Source organism: Anolis sagrei, chromosome 10 (assembly GCF_037176765.1).
Source record: "Anolis sagrei isolate rAnoSag1 chromosome 10, rAnoSag1.mat, whole genome shotgun sequence".
Taxonomy (NCBI): domain Eukaryota; kingdom Metazoa; phylum Chordata; class Lepidosauria; order Squamata; family Dactyloidae; genus Anolis; species Anolis sagrei.
In genome coordinates, this window is record NC_090030.1 from 26,067,443 (window position 1) to 26,082,823 (window position 15,381).

At 46.9% G+C, this 15,381-nt stretch overlaps 2 protein-coding genes across 6 annotated transcripts in view; both read right to left on the reverse strand.

Annotated features, from left to right (window-relative positions):
- Nucleotides 1–15,381, reverse strand: part of FGF13 (fibroblast growth factor 13) — a 385,345-nt gene that overhangs the window by 37,457 nt on the left and 332,507 nt on the right. The window lies entirely within an intron of this gene.
- On the reverse strand, nucleotides 9,027–14,316 carry LOC137097639 (triosephosphate isomerase-like). Its single transcript, XM_067471708.1, has 3 exons — nucleotides 14,271–14,316; nucleotides 10,836–10,895; nucleotides 9,027–9,509 (listed from the first exon to the last, which is right to left on the reverse strand). The coding sequence occupies exons 1-3, from the start codon at nucleotides 14,314–14,316 to the stop codon at nucleotides 9,136–9,138; spliced, it is 480 nt and encodes a 159-aa protein (XP_067327809.1). The 3' UTR covers nucleotides 9,027–9,135.

Here is a 15,381-nt window from a genome sequence, read left to right on the forward strand (position 1 = left end):
ACCAACAGAAAAAACTGGAAAGGTTTGGTGGATATTGACCTTGAGTTTGGGAATTATAGTTCACCCATATCCAAAGAGCACTGTGGACTCGAACAATGATGGATCTGGACCTAACTTGACACGAAAATTCCATATGCCCAAATATGAACGCAGATGGAGTTTAAGGGAAATAGACCTTGACATTTGGGAGTTGTAGTTGCTGGGATTTATAATTCACCTACAATCAAAGAGCATTCTGAACTCCACCAATGATGGAATTCAACCAAACATGGCATACAGGACTTCCATGACCAACAGAACACACTGGAAGGGGCCTCCACCACACTCCAGGCCAGAGAGTTCCGCTGCTGAACGGCTCTCACAGTCAGGAAGTTCTTCCACATGTTCAGATGGAATCTCCTCTCTTGTAGTTTGAAGCCATTGTTCCGCGTCCTAGTCTCCAAGGAAGCAGAAAACAAGCTTGCTCCCTCCTCCCTGTGACTTCCTCTCACGTATTTATACATGGCTATCATATCTCCTCTCAGCCTTCTCTTCTTCAGGCTAAACATGCCCAGCTCCTTAAGCTGCTCTTCATAGGGCTTGTTCTCCAGACCTTTGATCATTTTAGTCGCCCTCCTCTGGACACATTCCAGCTTGTCAATATCTCTCTTGAATTGTGGTGCCCAGAATTGGACACAATATTCCAGGTGTGGTCTAACCAAAGCAGAATAGAGCATGGGTAGCATTACTTCCCTAGATCTAGACACTATGCTCCTATTGATGCAGGCCAAAATTTATACATGGCTATCATATCTCCTCTCAGCCTTCTCTTCTTCAGGCGAAACATGCTCAGCTCTTTAAGCCGCTCTTCATAGGGCTTGTCCTCCAGACCCTTGCTCATTTGAGTTGCCCTCCTCTGGACACATTCCAGCTTGTCAATATCTCTCTTTAATTGTGGTGCCCAGAATTGGACACAATATTCCAGGTGTGGTCTCTCTTGAATTGAATTGAATGACGAGACACTGAGAACTATATTTTATGATAGTTTATTGTTATTGTTTTTGTATGGTTTATACGATATGTAATTGTTTTTGACTGTATTTTATCTTGTGGGGCATTAATTGCCAAATGTAAACCACCTCGAGTCGCCTCCAGGCTGAGAGGGGCGGTATACAAGTACAGGGTTAGTCCAAATGACTAGGCCAATAAGAAAATTAATTGTAGCCGAATGTATGTTTACTGTAACCAAACCACAGCTACGTAGCGACAGATAAACTATCAAAGTTTTTTTTGAGCAACACACATGTACGTTAATGCCGCTAGGCGTCGCTAGGAGTCGCTGTTTTCAAAATGGCGGAATCAGGCAAAGAGAAGGCGTTTTGTGTGATGACATTTGCTAAAACAATGTCAGTAATTACGGTCCAGCGAGAATTTCGAGCCAAGTATGGCAAGGAACCACCTCATAGACATTCCATTGCGAGGTGGGTAAAGCAATTTGAGGAGACGGGCTGCTTATGCAAGGGTAAAACCACAGGACGACCGCGCACAACAGTGTACGCGAGTACCTCAACGAACACCTTCCCAGACGTTGGATTGGCCGTGCTGGAATGACTGATCTTCCATTCCTCCTGTGGCCCCCCAGGTCCCCCGACCTCACACCATGCGACTTTTCTCTCTGGGGGTATGTGAAAGACACTGTGTTCCGACCTCCATTACCGCTGACCTTGGACGACTTAAAACAGCGCATATGTGCTGCATTCGATGCCATTACGTCGGATGTGCTGCAACGGATGTGGAATGAACTGGACTATCGCTTGGACGTCTGCCGTGTCACACGGGGCGCCCATATCGAACATCTCTGAAGGTGAGACAAAACTTTGATAATTTATCTGTCGATACGTAGCTGTAGTTTGGTTACAATAAACATACATTCGTCTAAAATTAATTTTCTTATTGGCCTATTCATTTTGACTAACCCTGTATAGTAAATAAATAAATAAGTGCAGATTGGAAACAGCACAAAGTTAGGAAGTTTCAAGAAATGGAAACTAGGGGACAACTGGGTCTGAGTGCAGCTCCTTGCCTCTGATAATACGTGGCTGCTTGTCTTCTTCATCTCAAATCCGATCCCTTCCTTCGAGGCTGCTGCTTCTGAGCTGCTACAGCAAGGAAGTGGCAGAACTAGGTTCATTCTCTCTCTCTTGCGTTAGATCTCCTCTCTCTTTGTGATAGCTCCATCATTTTTTTTCTTCCCAGGGAAATCATTTCAAAGGCTGCGAGCTTCAGCCTCAGAATGACAAAAGGGTTGAGTGGGCGGATGGCGGATCTGTCACTCGCCTTTCATTTACTACCTCGAATCTGTATTTCAGGTGGTGAGGTTTCTTTCTTTTTCTTTTCTTTTTTTAAAGAGCACAGAACTCACACAAATTTCTCAAAAGAGGAAAGTGCCGATGGAGTGGGAAAGCACAAAAAGGGGGAAAGAATCATGTCGTTGGTACTCTCCCTTCCAGCTGGGAGAAAGGCATGAGATCTGGCACAGGACCTGGGATTTCTTGAATTACTATCAACCTTCCAATAGTTGGGTTGTTGTAGGTTTTTTGGGTTGTGTGGCCATGCTCCTCAAACTATGGCCCGGGGGCCTCATACAGCCCTCCAAGGTCATTTACCTGGCCCTTGCTCAGGGTCAACCTGAGTCTGAAATGACTTGAAAGCACACAACAACAACAACAATCCTATCTCATCAGCCATCTCAAAGCTCCCTGCTTGAGCAGTAATGGCATGGTCATCTGCATAGATGAAACTCTCTGTCCCTTCTGGCAGCGGCTGGTCATTTGTGTAAATGTTGAACATGGATGGAGCAAGCACGCTCCCCTGAGGCAGGCCGTTCTTCTGTTTCCGCCATCTGCTTCTCTGGCCCTGGAACTCAACAAAAAAGCTCCTGTTTTGTAGTAGGTTTCCTATGAGGTGGGTGAGGTGGCAGTCCTTTGTGATTTTTTTTTTGAGATGGTTGAACAGAAGCTCTCCAAAGCTCTAGGTGCTCTTACTGCCAATTACAGGGAAAACCAGCTGATCCCTAATCCATCTAAAACACAGACATGTGCTTTTCACCTCAAGAACAGAGAAGCATCCCGAGCTCTGAGGATTACCTGGGAAGGAATCCCACTGGAGAATTGCAACACATCCAAATATCTGGGAATCACTCTGGACCATGCTCTGACCTACAAGAAGCACTGCCTGAATATCAAGCAAAAAGTGGGTGCTAGAAACAATATTATACGAAAGCTGACTGGCACAACCTGGGGATCACAACCAGACACAGCGAAGACATCTGCCCTTGAGCTGTACTACTCTGCTGCTGAGTATGCATGCCCAGTGTGGAACACATCTCACCACGCAAAAACAGTAGATGTGGCTTTTAATGAGACATGCCAAATTATCACGAGGTGTCTGCGCCCTACAGCACTGGAGAAATTACACTGTTTAGCCAATATTGCACCACCTGACATCCGCCGGGAAGTAGCAGCCAATAGTGAAAGGACCAAGGCAGTGACATCTCCAGCTCACCCCCTGTTTGGGTATCAGTCAGCACATCAACGACTTAAATCAAGAAATAGTTTTCTAAGATCTACAGATATACTCCCTGGAACACCTCAGCAAGCAAGAGTCCAAAAGTGGCAGGCTCCAACCCAGAACCTCAATCAGTGGCTGATACCAAAGGAGAGACTCCCCCCTGGGCACATAGAAAATGGGGCAATTTGGAAGATGCTGAACAGACTGTGCTCTGGCACCACGAGATGCAGAGCCAACCTTAAGAAATGGGGCTATAAAGTGGAATCCATGACAAGCGAGTGTGGAGAAGAGCAAACCACTGACCACCTGCTGCAATGCAACCTGAGCCCTGCCACATGCACAATGGAGGACCTTCTTGTGGCAACACCAGAGGCACTCCAAGTGGCCAGATACTGGTCAAAGGACATTTGATCAACTACCAAGCTTGCAAACTTTGTGTTTTGTCTGTTTGTTTGTTTTGTTCTGTTAGAAATGTAATACAATTGTCTGGTTGCCCCTGACATGATAAAATAAAATTAATGACTTAGATGAAGGGTTAGAAGGCAGGATCATCAAGTTTGCAGACGAAAACAAATTGGGAGGGAGAGCCAATACTCCAGAAGACTGGAGCAGAATTCAAAATGATCTTAACAGATTAGAGAGAGGGGCCAAAACTAACAAAAAGTCTATGACATGTGAGTGTGGATTATAGCAAACGACAGACCACTTAATACACTGCAGCCTTTGCCCTGCTACATACACAATGAAGACCTTCTTACAGTGACACCAGAAGCACTCCAAGTGGCCAGCTTGTGGTCAAAAGACATTTAGTATGATGCTTAGTTTTTAACTTTCTTTCTAGTTTTTGTATACATTGTAACTATATTCTCAATTCGCTTCTGACATGATAAATAAATAAAACTTGAGAAGGAACTATGTTAAACTCCATGGTATTGTCGAAGGCTTTCATGGCCGGAATCACTGGGTTGTTGTAGGTTTTTTCGGGCTATATGGCCATGGTCTAGAGGCATTCTCTCCTGACATTTCGCCTGCATCTATGGCAAGCATCCTCAGAGGTAGTGAGGTCTGTTGGAACTAGGGGAAAGGGTTTATATATCTGTGGAATGAGCAGGGTGGGACAAAGGACTCTTGTCTGAAAGGCACTGTAGACTACTTCAACCAGAGAAATCAGCCATAGCAGAGCACCTGATGAACCAACCTGGACACAACATATTATTGGAGAACACAGAAATGCTGGACCACTCCAACAACCACCATGTCAGACTACACAGAGAAGCCATTGAAATCCACAAGCATGTGGACAATTTCAACAAAAAGGAGGAAACCATGAAAATGAACAAAATCTGGCTACCAGTATTAAAAAACTCTAAAATTACAACAGCACAACAACAGAGAGGAAACAAACAAGGACATCGAATCACCTCTCAACAAAAGTTTGCTCTAGGCAGGCCATTATATGCCAATCAAGGTGGTCAGTTGAAACATTCACCCCTAGCTCCAGCAGACAAGAGTCCTTTGTCCCACCCTGGTCATTCCACAGATATATAAACCCTTTTTCCTAGTTCCAACAGACCTCACTACCTCTGAGGATGCTTGCTATAGATGCAGGCAAAACGTCAGGAGAGAATGCCTCTAGACCATGGCCATATAGCCTGAAAAAACCTACAACAACCCAAACTCCATGGTGTTTTCTTACCCCTGAAATACAATCATCTTTAAGAAAAAGCACCCAATTGGATGAAGTACGGCTGCAACTTATAATTAGAAACACAGAGAATCCTACAAAAAAAAGCCTCCTGTTTAAACTGACAGCATGCATGGAACTCATCAGGAAGAAAAGAACAAAGAGAGTTGGGATATAAACTGCCAAAACATTTCTTGCCTTTGAGAAGAGTTTTCTGCCTGCTCGGCAACATAAAGCTTTCTCCACAATGTTCAATCATTTGTTTCTTTTTGGGACTCTTTTTGGGAACATTCGCTTGTTTGCTCTTTTTGCACCAAAAAGGTGAGTCCTATACAAAAATACAGTTTGAGGTACAGAAACAAAAAAACATGTTTTCTGCACACACAAAAAGCGGATGCTACGTTGAGCCAATTACTTTTCCCTCCTGCAAAGCATCCAGGAATATGAAGTTGCTCATCGATGCTCCCCATTTCCACTCCTTTTTCCTTAAAGTCAAAACATGATGATGATGATGATTAGTCCACATTTTGAACCAACCACTCCATTTCCTGTACTTGTTCTGTGTGAACACTGGTGGAGTTTGGGGAAAATAAGCATTGACATTTGGGAGTTGTAGTTACTGGGATTTATAGTTCACCTATAAAGCTATCGTCCTCCCAACCCTGCTCTATGCCTGCAAAATGTGGACTGTCTACAGACGTCACATGCAACTCCTGGAACGATTCCATCAGCTCTGCCTCCGGAAAATCCTGCAAATTTCTTGGGAACACAAGCGGACAAATGTCAGCGTGCTGGAAGAAGCAAAGACCACAAGCACTGAAACGATGGTCCTCTGCCATCAACTCCGCTGGACCGGCCACGTTGTCCGGATGCCCGACCACCGTCTCCCAAAACAGTTGCTCTACTCTGAACTTAAGAACAGAAAACGGAATGTTGGTGGAAAGGAAAAGAGATTGAAAGATGGGCTCAAAGCCAACCTTAAAAACTCTGGCATAGACACTGAGAACTGGGAAGCCCTGGCCCTTGAACGCTCCAGCTGGAGGTCAGCTGTGACCAGCAGTGCTGCAGAATTCGAGGAGGCACGAGTGGAGGGTGAAAGAGAGAAATGTGCCAGGAGGAAGGCGCGTCAAGCCAACCCCGACCGGGACCGCCTTCCACCTGGAAACCAATGCCCTCACTGTGGGAGAAGATGCGGGTCAAGAATAGGGCTCCACAGCCACATGCGGACCCACAAGGAAACCCATAATGGAAGACCATCTTACTCGTCCAATGAGGGATCGCCTAAGTAAGTAAGTAAGTAAGTTCACCTACAATCAGAGAGCATTCTGAACCCCACCAGCTACGGAATTGAACAAAACTTGGCACACAGAACTCCCATAACCAACAGAAAATACTGGAAGGGTTTAGTGGGCACTGACCTTGAGTTTTGGAGTTGTAGTTCATCTATAACCAGAGAGCACGGTGGATTCAAACAATGATGGATCTGGACCAAACTTGGCATGAATACTCAATATGGCCAAATGTGGACACTGGTGGAGTTTGGGGAAAATAGGCATTGACATTTGGGAGTTGTAGTTGCTGGGATTTATAGTTCACCTACAATCAGAGAGCATTCTGAAACCCACCAATGATGGAATTAAACAAAACTTGGCACACAGAACTCCCATGACCAACAGAAAATACTGGAAGGGTTTGGTGGGCACTGACCTTGAGTTTTGAAGTTGTAGTTCATCTACAACCAGAGAGCACGGTGGACTCAAACAATGATGGATCTGGACTAAACTTAGCATGAATACTCAATATGGCCAAATGTGGACACTGGTGGATTTTGGGGAAAATAGGCATTGACATTTGGGAGTTGTAGTTGAGGGATTTATAGTTCACAACCAATCAAAGAGCATTCTGGATCTCACCAATGACAGAATTGGACCAAACGTCCAATATCAAACCCCCATGACCAGCAGAAAATACTGTGTTTTCTGATGGTCTTTGGCGACCCCTCTGACACCCTCCTCGTGATCCTCTCAGGGGTCCCTACCCCAGGTTGAGAAACGCTGGCCTAGGATGTTTCCTTAGCTAGCATCAGAATATACTTCTACTAAGTGCATTATTTGGGGGCGGGGGGCTTTCCAGGCTCTCCTTCCCATCATTTTAGGCATTTAAACTGTTTCTACTCTAGAGGAGAGGCACTCAGCTGCAGACAGGAGTGTGCTTTAAGGAGGCTTCTTACCTGTTTCTACTCTAGAGAAGAGGCACTCAGCTGCAGACAGGTGTGTGCTTTAAGGAGGCTTCTTACCTGTTTCTACTCTAGAGGAGAGGCACTAAGCTGCAGACAGGAGTGTGCTTTAGGGAGGCTTCTTACCTGTTTCTACTCTAGAGAAGAGGCACTAAGCTGCAGACAGGAGTGTGCTTTAGGGAGGCTTCTTACCTGTTTCTACTCTAGAGAAGAGGCACTCAGCTGCAGACAGGTGTGTGCTTTAAGGAGGCTTCTTACCTGTTTCTACTCTAGAGGAGAGGCACTAAGCTGCAGACAGGAGTGTGCTTTAGGGAGGCTTCTTACCTGTTTCTACTCTAGAGAAGAGGCACTAAGCTGCAGACAAGAGTGTGCTTTAGGGAGGCTTCTTACCTGTTTCTACTCTAGAGAAGAGGCACTCAGCTGCAGACAGGTGTGTGCTTTAAGGAGGCTTCTTACCTGTTTCTACTCTAGAGGAGAGGCACTAAGCTGCAGACAGGAGTGTGCTTTAGGGAGGCTTCTTACCTGTTTCTACTCTAGAGAAGAGGCACTCAGCTGCAGACAGGTGTGTGCTTTAAGGAGGCTTCTTACCTGTTTCTACTCTAGAGAAGAGGCACTCAGCTGCAGGCAGGTGTGTGCTTTAAGGAGGCTTCTTACCTGTTTCTACTCTAGAGAAGAGGCACTTGGCTACAAGCAGGTAGGCAGGCTTCCTCTCCCAGGCAAGGAGGCAAGTTCTGTTTCTTACTCTAGATGAGAGGAGCTCGGTTACAGGTGGCCACACGTGCTTTCTCTCCCATGTCTGCATGCCACACACATTCTTTCCAAGGCAAGGAGGCAAGTTCTTAAAACAGTTTTTACTCTAGAGGAGAGGTGCTTGGTTGCAGGCAGACATACATGCTTTAAGGAGGCTTCTTGTTCTTAAAGCTTTCTAATGTCTATTCTAGAGGAGAGGTGCTGGCAGGCATGCACAGTTTCCTTCCTGGGCTGCGCCACGTCAGCAGCCACACACTCTCAGGGGTCCCTACCCCCAGGTTGAGTAACGTTGCTTTAAAACATCAGTTACAATGGGTAGTAGCTAAAGATGTGAGTGACAGCAGTGAATAGTTAACTATTTTTGGAAATAGTTCAACTCTTTGTAAGAGAGGTTCGTGGCTTCTTATAGGAATCACAAGGCGTTAATTGGAGGCTGCAATTTTGTGCCTATTGCATTAGAATCATTCTGAGTAACATCTTGTTTATTTCCGTTCATTGTTGGCTTATGGAACATGAAACAGACATACAGCGTACAAACAACACAGGTCACTGAGCACTGGCTTTAAACTGGCTGAAAACAAGAATCAATATCCCTTCTTCAAAGGGGCAGGTGGGCCTACAACAACAACACAGACACTGGTTAGAAAACAACTTATGGGGATAAGAGCAAGAAATCCCACTCACAAATAGAAGGAAGTGGAAAAAGCTCTGATTAGACCAAGGCTCTAGACTAACCAATGCATGTCTTTGCAATCATTGTGTTCAGCAGCGGAATTGGACAAAGAACAGCAAGTGTACGGAAACAGGTTGGAGGTTGAGGCCACTGCTCTTGAATGTAGAGGCTGGGCATTTATTTTTACAGTATCTATCTCCACACCATGATGGCACTCCCCAGCTTTTGACTGTATGGTAGATTTCAGTGTTTTGCATTGATTATATCTATAAATTCAGGCTTGAGAGAGGCTCCACCAACAAGAAAGCCATCCAAATCAGGTTGAGAAGCCAGTTCTTTGGCAGTGGCACCAGTGATTGAGCCTCCATAGATTATTTGGGTTGATTGCGAAACAGCATCAGATACATGGTTCTTCAGCCAGCCTCGCAACTTCTCATGAACTTCCTGGGCCTGTTGGGGTGTTGCAGTTTTGCCAGTTCCAATGGCCCAAACTGGCTCATAGGCAAGAACTACTTTGCTCCAATCCTTCACATTATCAGCAATAGCCTTGGTCTGTTCAAACACCACCTTCTCTGTGATGCCAGCCTCTCGCTCATCCAGTTTCTCCCCAATGCGGCCTTCGATACCGTCGACCACGGTATTCTTCTGGGGCGCCTTGCAGAGATGGGTCTTGGGGGCACTGCTTTGCAGTGGCTCCGGTCATTTCTGGAGGGTCGTACCCAGAAGGTGTTATTGGGGGACTCCTGTTCAACACCACAGCCTTTGACCTGTGGGGTTCCTCAGGGCTCCATCCTGTCCCCCATGCTGTTTAACATCTACATGAAGCCGCTGGGTGAGATCATCCGGAGTTTCGGGGTGCGGTGTCATCTGTACGCAGATGACGTCCAACTCTGTCACTCCTTTCCACCTGCTACTAAGGAGGCTGTCGAAGTCCTGAACCGGTGCCTGGCCGCTGTAATGGTCTGGATGAGGGCGAACAAACTGAAATTAAATCCAGACAAGACAGAGGTACTCCTGGTCAGTCGCAAGGCCGAGCAGGGTATAGGGTTACAGCCTGTGCTGGACGGGGTCGCACTCCCCTTGAAGGCGCAGGTTCGCAGCTTGGGTGTGACCCTGGACTCGTCGCTGAGCCTGGATCCCCAGGTTTCAGCGGTGACCAGGGGAGCATTTGCACAGCTTAGGCTTGTGCGCCAGCTGCGCCCGTATCTTGGGAAGTCTGACTTGGCCACGGTGGTACACGCTTTGGTCACATCCTGCCTCGACTACTGCAACGCTCTCTACGTGGGGCTGCCCTTGAAGACGGCCCGGAAGCTTCAGCTAGTCCAGCGCGCGGCAGCCATGTTGCTAACAGGAGCAGGGCGCAGGGAGCATACAATGCCCCTGCTGTCCCAGCATTTGCTACCGGGCCCAATTTAAGGTGCTGGTGTTATCCTACAAAGCCCTAAACGGTTCCGGCCCAAAATACCTTGCAGACCGCATCTCGGCCTACAAGCCCACGAGGACCTTGAGATCATCTGGGGAGGCCCTTCTCTCGGTCCCGCCTGCCTCACAGGCACGTCTGGCGGGGACGAGAGAGCGGGCCTTCTCGGTGGTGGCCCCCCGGCTGTGGAACGCCCTCCCTGCTGAAGTTAGACAGGCGCCCTCCCTTATGGCCTTTCGTAAGAGCCTGAAAACATGGCTTTTCGAGTTGGCCTTCAACTGAGTGCTATATCATTGGAAATGACGACCGGAATGGACTACGACTATGAGACTGACTATGACCCATGATATGACGAAGCGGATTTTTAGTATAAGTAGATGTTATGTAGTAGTAGAATGTTGTTTACTGTCTTGATTTATTGTAAACTGTCTTTTCTATGTTGTTGTACACCGCCACGAGTCGCCCTAGGGCTGAGAGTGGCGGTTAATAAGTGCAAGTAATAAATAAATAAATAAATAAATGCAGGCAATGACACCAAGACCCTCAGCCAAGGCGTGGGCCACCTTCTGCCCAATAAGCTCATCTTGTTGATTACATATGCAAACATGAATCTCCCTTATCCAAAATACTAAAGAAGAGAAGTGTTTTGGATTTGGCTGCTTTTTGATATCGGAATCCCTGTATTTGCATATATATTCAACTTTGAGATGGGCCTCGAGTCTATATTTTTCTAAAAACCTTAGTTTCCCAATTGCCCTCTAAATCGTTTTTGAAAGAAGGAGTGAGCGCTCCTCATTATAGCCTTTCCCAATTAAAATGCAACAAAAAAGACTCTTATCTTCCCATTATCATAACAACTGAAGTGTTGCAGGTAACGGCATTTACCCATCACACATTGCTGTAGATAACAAAGGAGGCTGAACACAAACAGTACCAAAAGAGCTCCGAAAAGCGTGGTTCAAAGCCTATCGGTGAAGTTTCTCTCTTCCCACATCTTTGCAATAAGCGTTTTGAAAGGAAACGACGAAGTCATTGAAATAATTCAAGACTTCCCATATCTTGGCTGGATCCTTAATCAGAATGGAGATGGCAGTTTGTGCCGTGTCAGGTCGACTTGAGAAACTGCAAGTTGCTTCTGGTGTGAGAGAATTGGCCGTCTGCAAGGACGTTGCCCAGGGGACGCCCGGATGATTTGATGTTTTTATCATCCTTGTGGGAGGCTTCTCTCATGTCCCCGCATGAGGAGCTGGAGCTGATAAAGGGAGCTCATCCGCTGAAGTCGAGCATGTCCCCTCCCCCCCCCCAATAAGGGATGGTAACTTATAGTTCTGCAAAGGGCAAGGGTACCCGACTGCACAAACAACAAGGACATCATAAGGCTTTAAGGGAAGAGCCTGGCCTTGGGGTCCCAGTCCTTGGAGAAAGTTATAGTTTCCCAAGGACTTTTTTTGTCATGTCAGGAGCGACTTGAGAAACTGCAAATCGCTTCTGGTGTGAGAGAATTGGCCGTCTGCAAGGACGTTGCCCAGGGGACGCCCGGATGATTTGATGTTTTTTATCATCCTTGTGGGAGGCTTCTCTCATGTCCCCGCATGAGGAGCTGGAGCTGATAAAGGGAGCTCATCCGCTGAAGTCGAGCATGTCCCCTCCCTCCCCCAATAAGGGATGGTAACTTATAGTTCTGCAAAGGGCAAGGATACCAGACTGCACAAAGGGGTTAAGTTTTGGTCAATTTGCCAAGACACTAGCAACAACAGTCGCCCTTGGGCTGAGAATTGCAGTATATAAGAGCAGTAAATAATAATAATAATAAATAACATGAACCTCATAAGGCTTTCAGGGAAGAGCCTGGCCTTGGGGTCCCAGTCCTTGGAGAAAGTTATAGTTTCCAAAGGACTTTTTTTTGTCGTGTCAGGAGCGACTTGAGAAACTGCAAGTTGCTTCTGGTGTGAGAGAATTGGCCGTCTGCAAGGACGTTGCCCAGGGGACACCCAGATGATTTGATGTTTTTATCATCCTTGTGGGAGGCTTCTCTCATGTCCCCGCATGAGGAGCTGGAGCTGATAAAGGGAGCTCATCCGCTGAAGTCGAGCATGTCCCCTCCCCCCCCCCAATAAGGGATGGTAACTTATAGTTCTGCAAAGGGCAAGGGTACTAGACTGCACAAAGGGGTTAAGTTTTGGCCAATTTGCCAAGACACTAGCAACAACAAGAACCTCATAAGGCTTTCAGGGAAGAGTCTGGCCTTGGGGTCCCAGTCCTTGGAGAAAGTTATAGTTTCCCAAGGACTTTTTTTGTCATGTCAGGAGCGACTTGAGAAACTGCAAGTCGCTTCTGGTGTGAGAGAATTGGCCGTCTGCAAGGACGTTGCCCAGGGGACGCCCGGATGATTTGATGTTTTTATCATCCTTGTGGGAGGCTTCTCTCATGTCCCGTATGAGGAGCTGAAGCTGATAAAGGGAGCTCATCCGCTGAAGTCGAGCACGTCCCCTCCCCCCCCCCCCCCCCCAATAAGGGATGGTAACTTATAGTTCTGCCCAGGGGACGCCCGGATGATTTGATGTTTTTATCATCCTTGTGGGAGGCTTCTCTCATGTCCCGTATGAGGAGCTGGAGCTGATAAAGGGAGCTCATCCGCTGAAGTCGAGCATGTCCCCTCCCCCCCCCCCCCAATAAGGGATGGTAACTTATAGTTCTGCAAAGGGCAAGGGTACCAGACTGCACAAAGGGGTTAGGTTTTGGCCAATTTGCCAAGACACTAGCAACAAGGACATCATAAGGCTTTCAGGGAAGAGCCTGGCCTTGGGGTCCCAGTCCTTGGAGAAAGTTATAGTTTCCAAAGGACTTTTTTTTTGTCGTGTCAGGAGCGACTGAGAAACTGCAAGTTGCTTCTGGTGTGAGAGAATTCGCCATCTGCAAGGACGTTGCCCTGGGGACGCCCGGATGATTTGATGTTTTTATCATCCTTGTGGGAGGCTTCTCTCATGTCCCCGCATGAGGAGCTGGAGCTGATAAAGGGAGCTCATCCGCTGAAGTCGAGCATGTCCTCCCCCCCCCATAAGGGATGGTAACTTATAGTTCTGCAAAGGGCAAGGGTACTAGACTGCACAAAGGGGTTAAGTTTTGGCCAATTTGCCAAGACACTAGCAACAACAAGAACCTCATAAGGCTTTCAGGGAAGAGTCTGGCCTTGGGATCCCAGTCCTTGGAGAAAGTTATAGTTTCCCAAGGACTTTTTTTGTCGTGTCAGGAGCGACTTGAGAAACTGCAAGTTGCTTCTGGTGTGAGAGAGTTGGCCGTCTGCAAGGATGTTGCCCTGGGGACGCCCGGATGATTTGATGTTTTTATCATCCTTGTGGGAGGCTTCTCTCATGTCCCCGCATGAGGAGCTGGAGCTGATAAAGGGAGCTCATCCGCTGAAGTCGAGCATGTCCCCTCCCTCCCCCAATAAGGGATGGTAACTTATAGTTCTGCAAAGGGCAAGGGTGCCAGACTGCACAAAGGGGTTAAGTTTTGGCCAATTTGCCAAGACACTAGCAACAACAAGGACATCATAAGACTTTCAGGGAAGAGCCTGGCCTTGGGGTCCCAGTCCTTGGAGAAAGTTATAGTTTCCCAAGGACTTTTTTTGTCGTGTTAGGAGCGACTTGAGAGACTGCAAGTTGCTTCTGGTGTGAGAGAATTGGCCGTCTGCAAGGACGTTGCCCAGGGGACGCCTGGATGATTTGATGTTTTTTATCATCCTTGTGGGAGGCTTCTCTCATGTCCCCGCATGAGGAGCTGGAGCTGACAGAGGGAGCTCATCCGCCTCTCCCCGGATTCGAACCTGTGACCTGTCGGTCTTCAGTCCTGCTGGCATGGGTTTAACCCGATGACAGTGAAGAAATTAGAAGAAAAGAAGGACTTCGAAGAGCAGCTATGAAGGAACCAGGCAAGGTCCTGAAGTGTCAAGATATACCTCCAAATATGAAAGTGGGGGTGCTCCATGCCATCATATTCCCCATTTCTGTGTATAATAATAATAATAATAATAATAATAATAATAATAATATGGTGGGATTGTGGCGCAGCTGGCTGAGTGTCACCTGCATTAAGATCACTCTGACCAAAAAAAGGTCATGAGTTCGAAGCCAGCCCAGGTTGGAGTGGGTTTCCAACCAATTGTGTAGCCTGTTGTCGACCTTTGCAACCCGAAAGACAGTTGCATCTGTCAAGTAGGAAAATTACATACCACCTTAAAAGTGTGGGGAGGCTAAATTAACTGATTTATGAGGCCATAAAGAAGACTCCAGCAAAGTATTCCAGCGGGGAAGCATGCAGGGAATGCGGAAGTGCTTCATCAGCATCGCAGATGGACGATGAAAGCGACAGCTCCCCTGGCAGCCAGAAAAAGTTAAATAGCCTCTGTGTATGTCTGTATATGTTTGTATGTCAAAAATTGGCATTGAAGGTTTGCCATATATGTGTACACTGAGTCCCCTGTGGGGTGAGAAGGGTGGAATATAAAAGCTGTAAATAAATAAATAAATAAATAAATACTTTATCTATATTCCGTTTTATCCCTGAGAGGACTCAGAGCACATTACAGAATGCATATATGGCAAACATTCAATGCCATTAAACAATTAACAACAAATTAACAACAATTAACAACCTGGGGATCACAACCAGACACAGTGAAGACATCTGCCCTTGCGCTGTGCTACTCTGCTAAGTATGCATGCCCGGTGTGGAACACATCTCACCATGCTAAAACAGTGGATGTGGCTCTTAATGAGGCATGCCGCATTATCACGGGGTGTCTGCGCCCTACACCACTGGAGAAACTACACTGTTTAGCCGGTATTGCATCACCTGACATCCGCCGGGAAAGGACCAAGGCAGTGACATCTCCAGCTCATCCCCTGTTTGGGTATCAGCCAGCACGTCAACGACTTAAATCAAGAAATCGTTTTCTTAGGTCTACAGAGACACTTGCTGGAACACCTCAGCAAGCGAGAGTCCAAAAGTGGCAGGCTCAAACCCAGAACCTCAACCAATGGCTGATACCAAATGAGAGACTCCCCCCT

Excerpts from the sequence above, each read along its gene's own strand:
- LOC137097639 (XM_067471708.1), bottom strand. The coding sequence starts at position 14,316 with ATGGGGAATATGATGGCATGGAGCACCCCCACTTTCATATTTGGAG. Across the intron at positions 10,896-14,270 it reads CCCCACTTTCATATTTGGAG|ATGAGCTTATTGGGCAGAAG; the intron begins GTATATCTTGAC and ends GTAATCAACAAG. Across the intron at positions 9,510-10,835 it reads GGGTCTTGGTGTCATTGCCT|GCCGCATTGGGGAGAAACTG; the intron begins GCATTTATTTAT and ends ACGGTATCGAAG.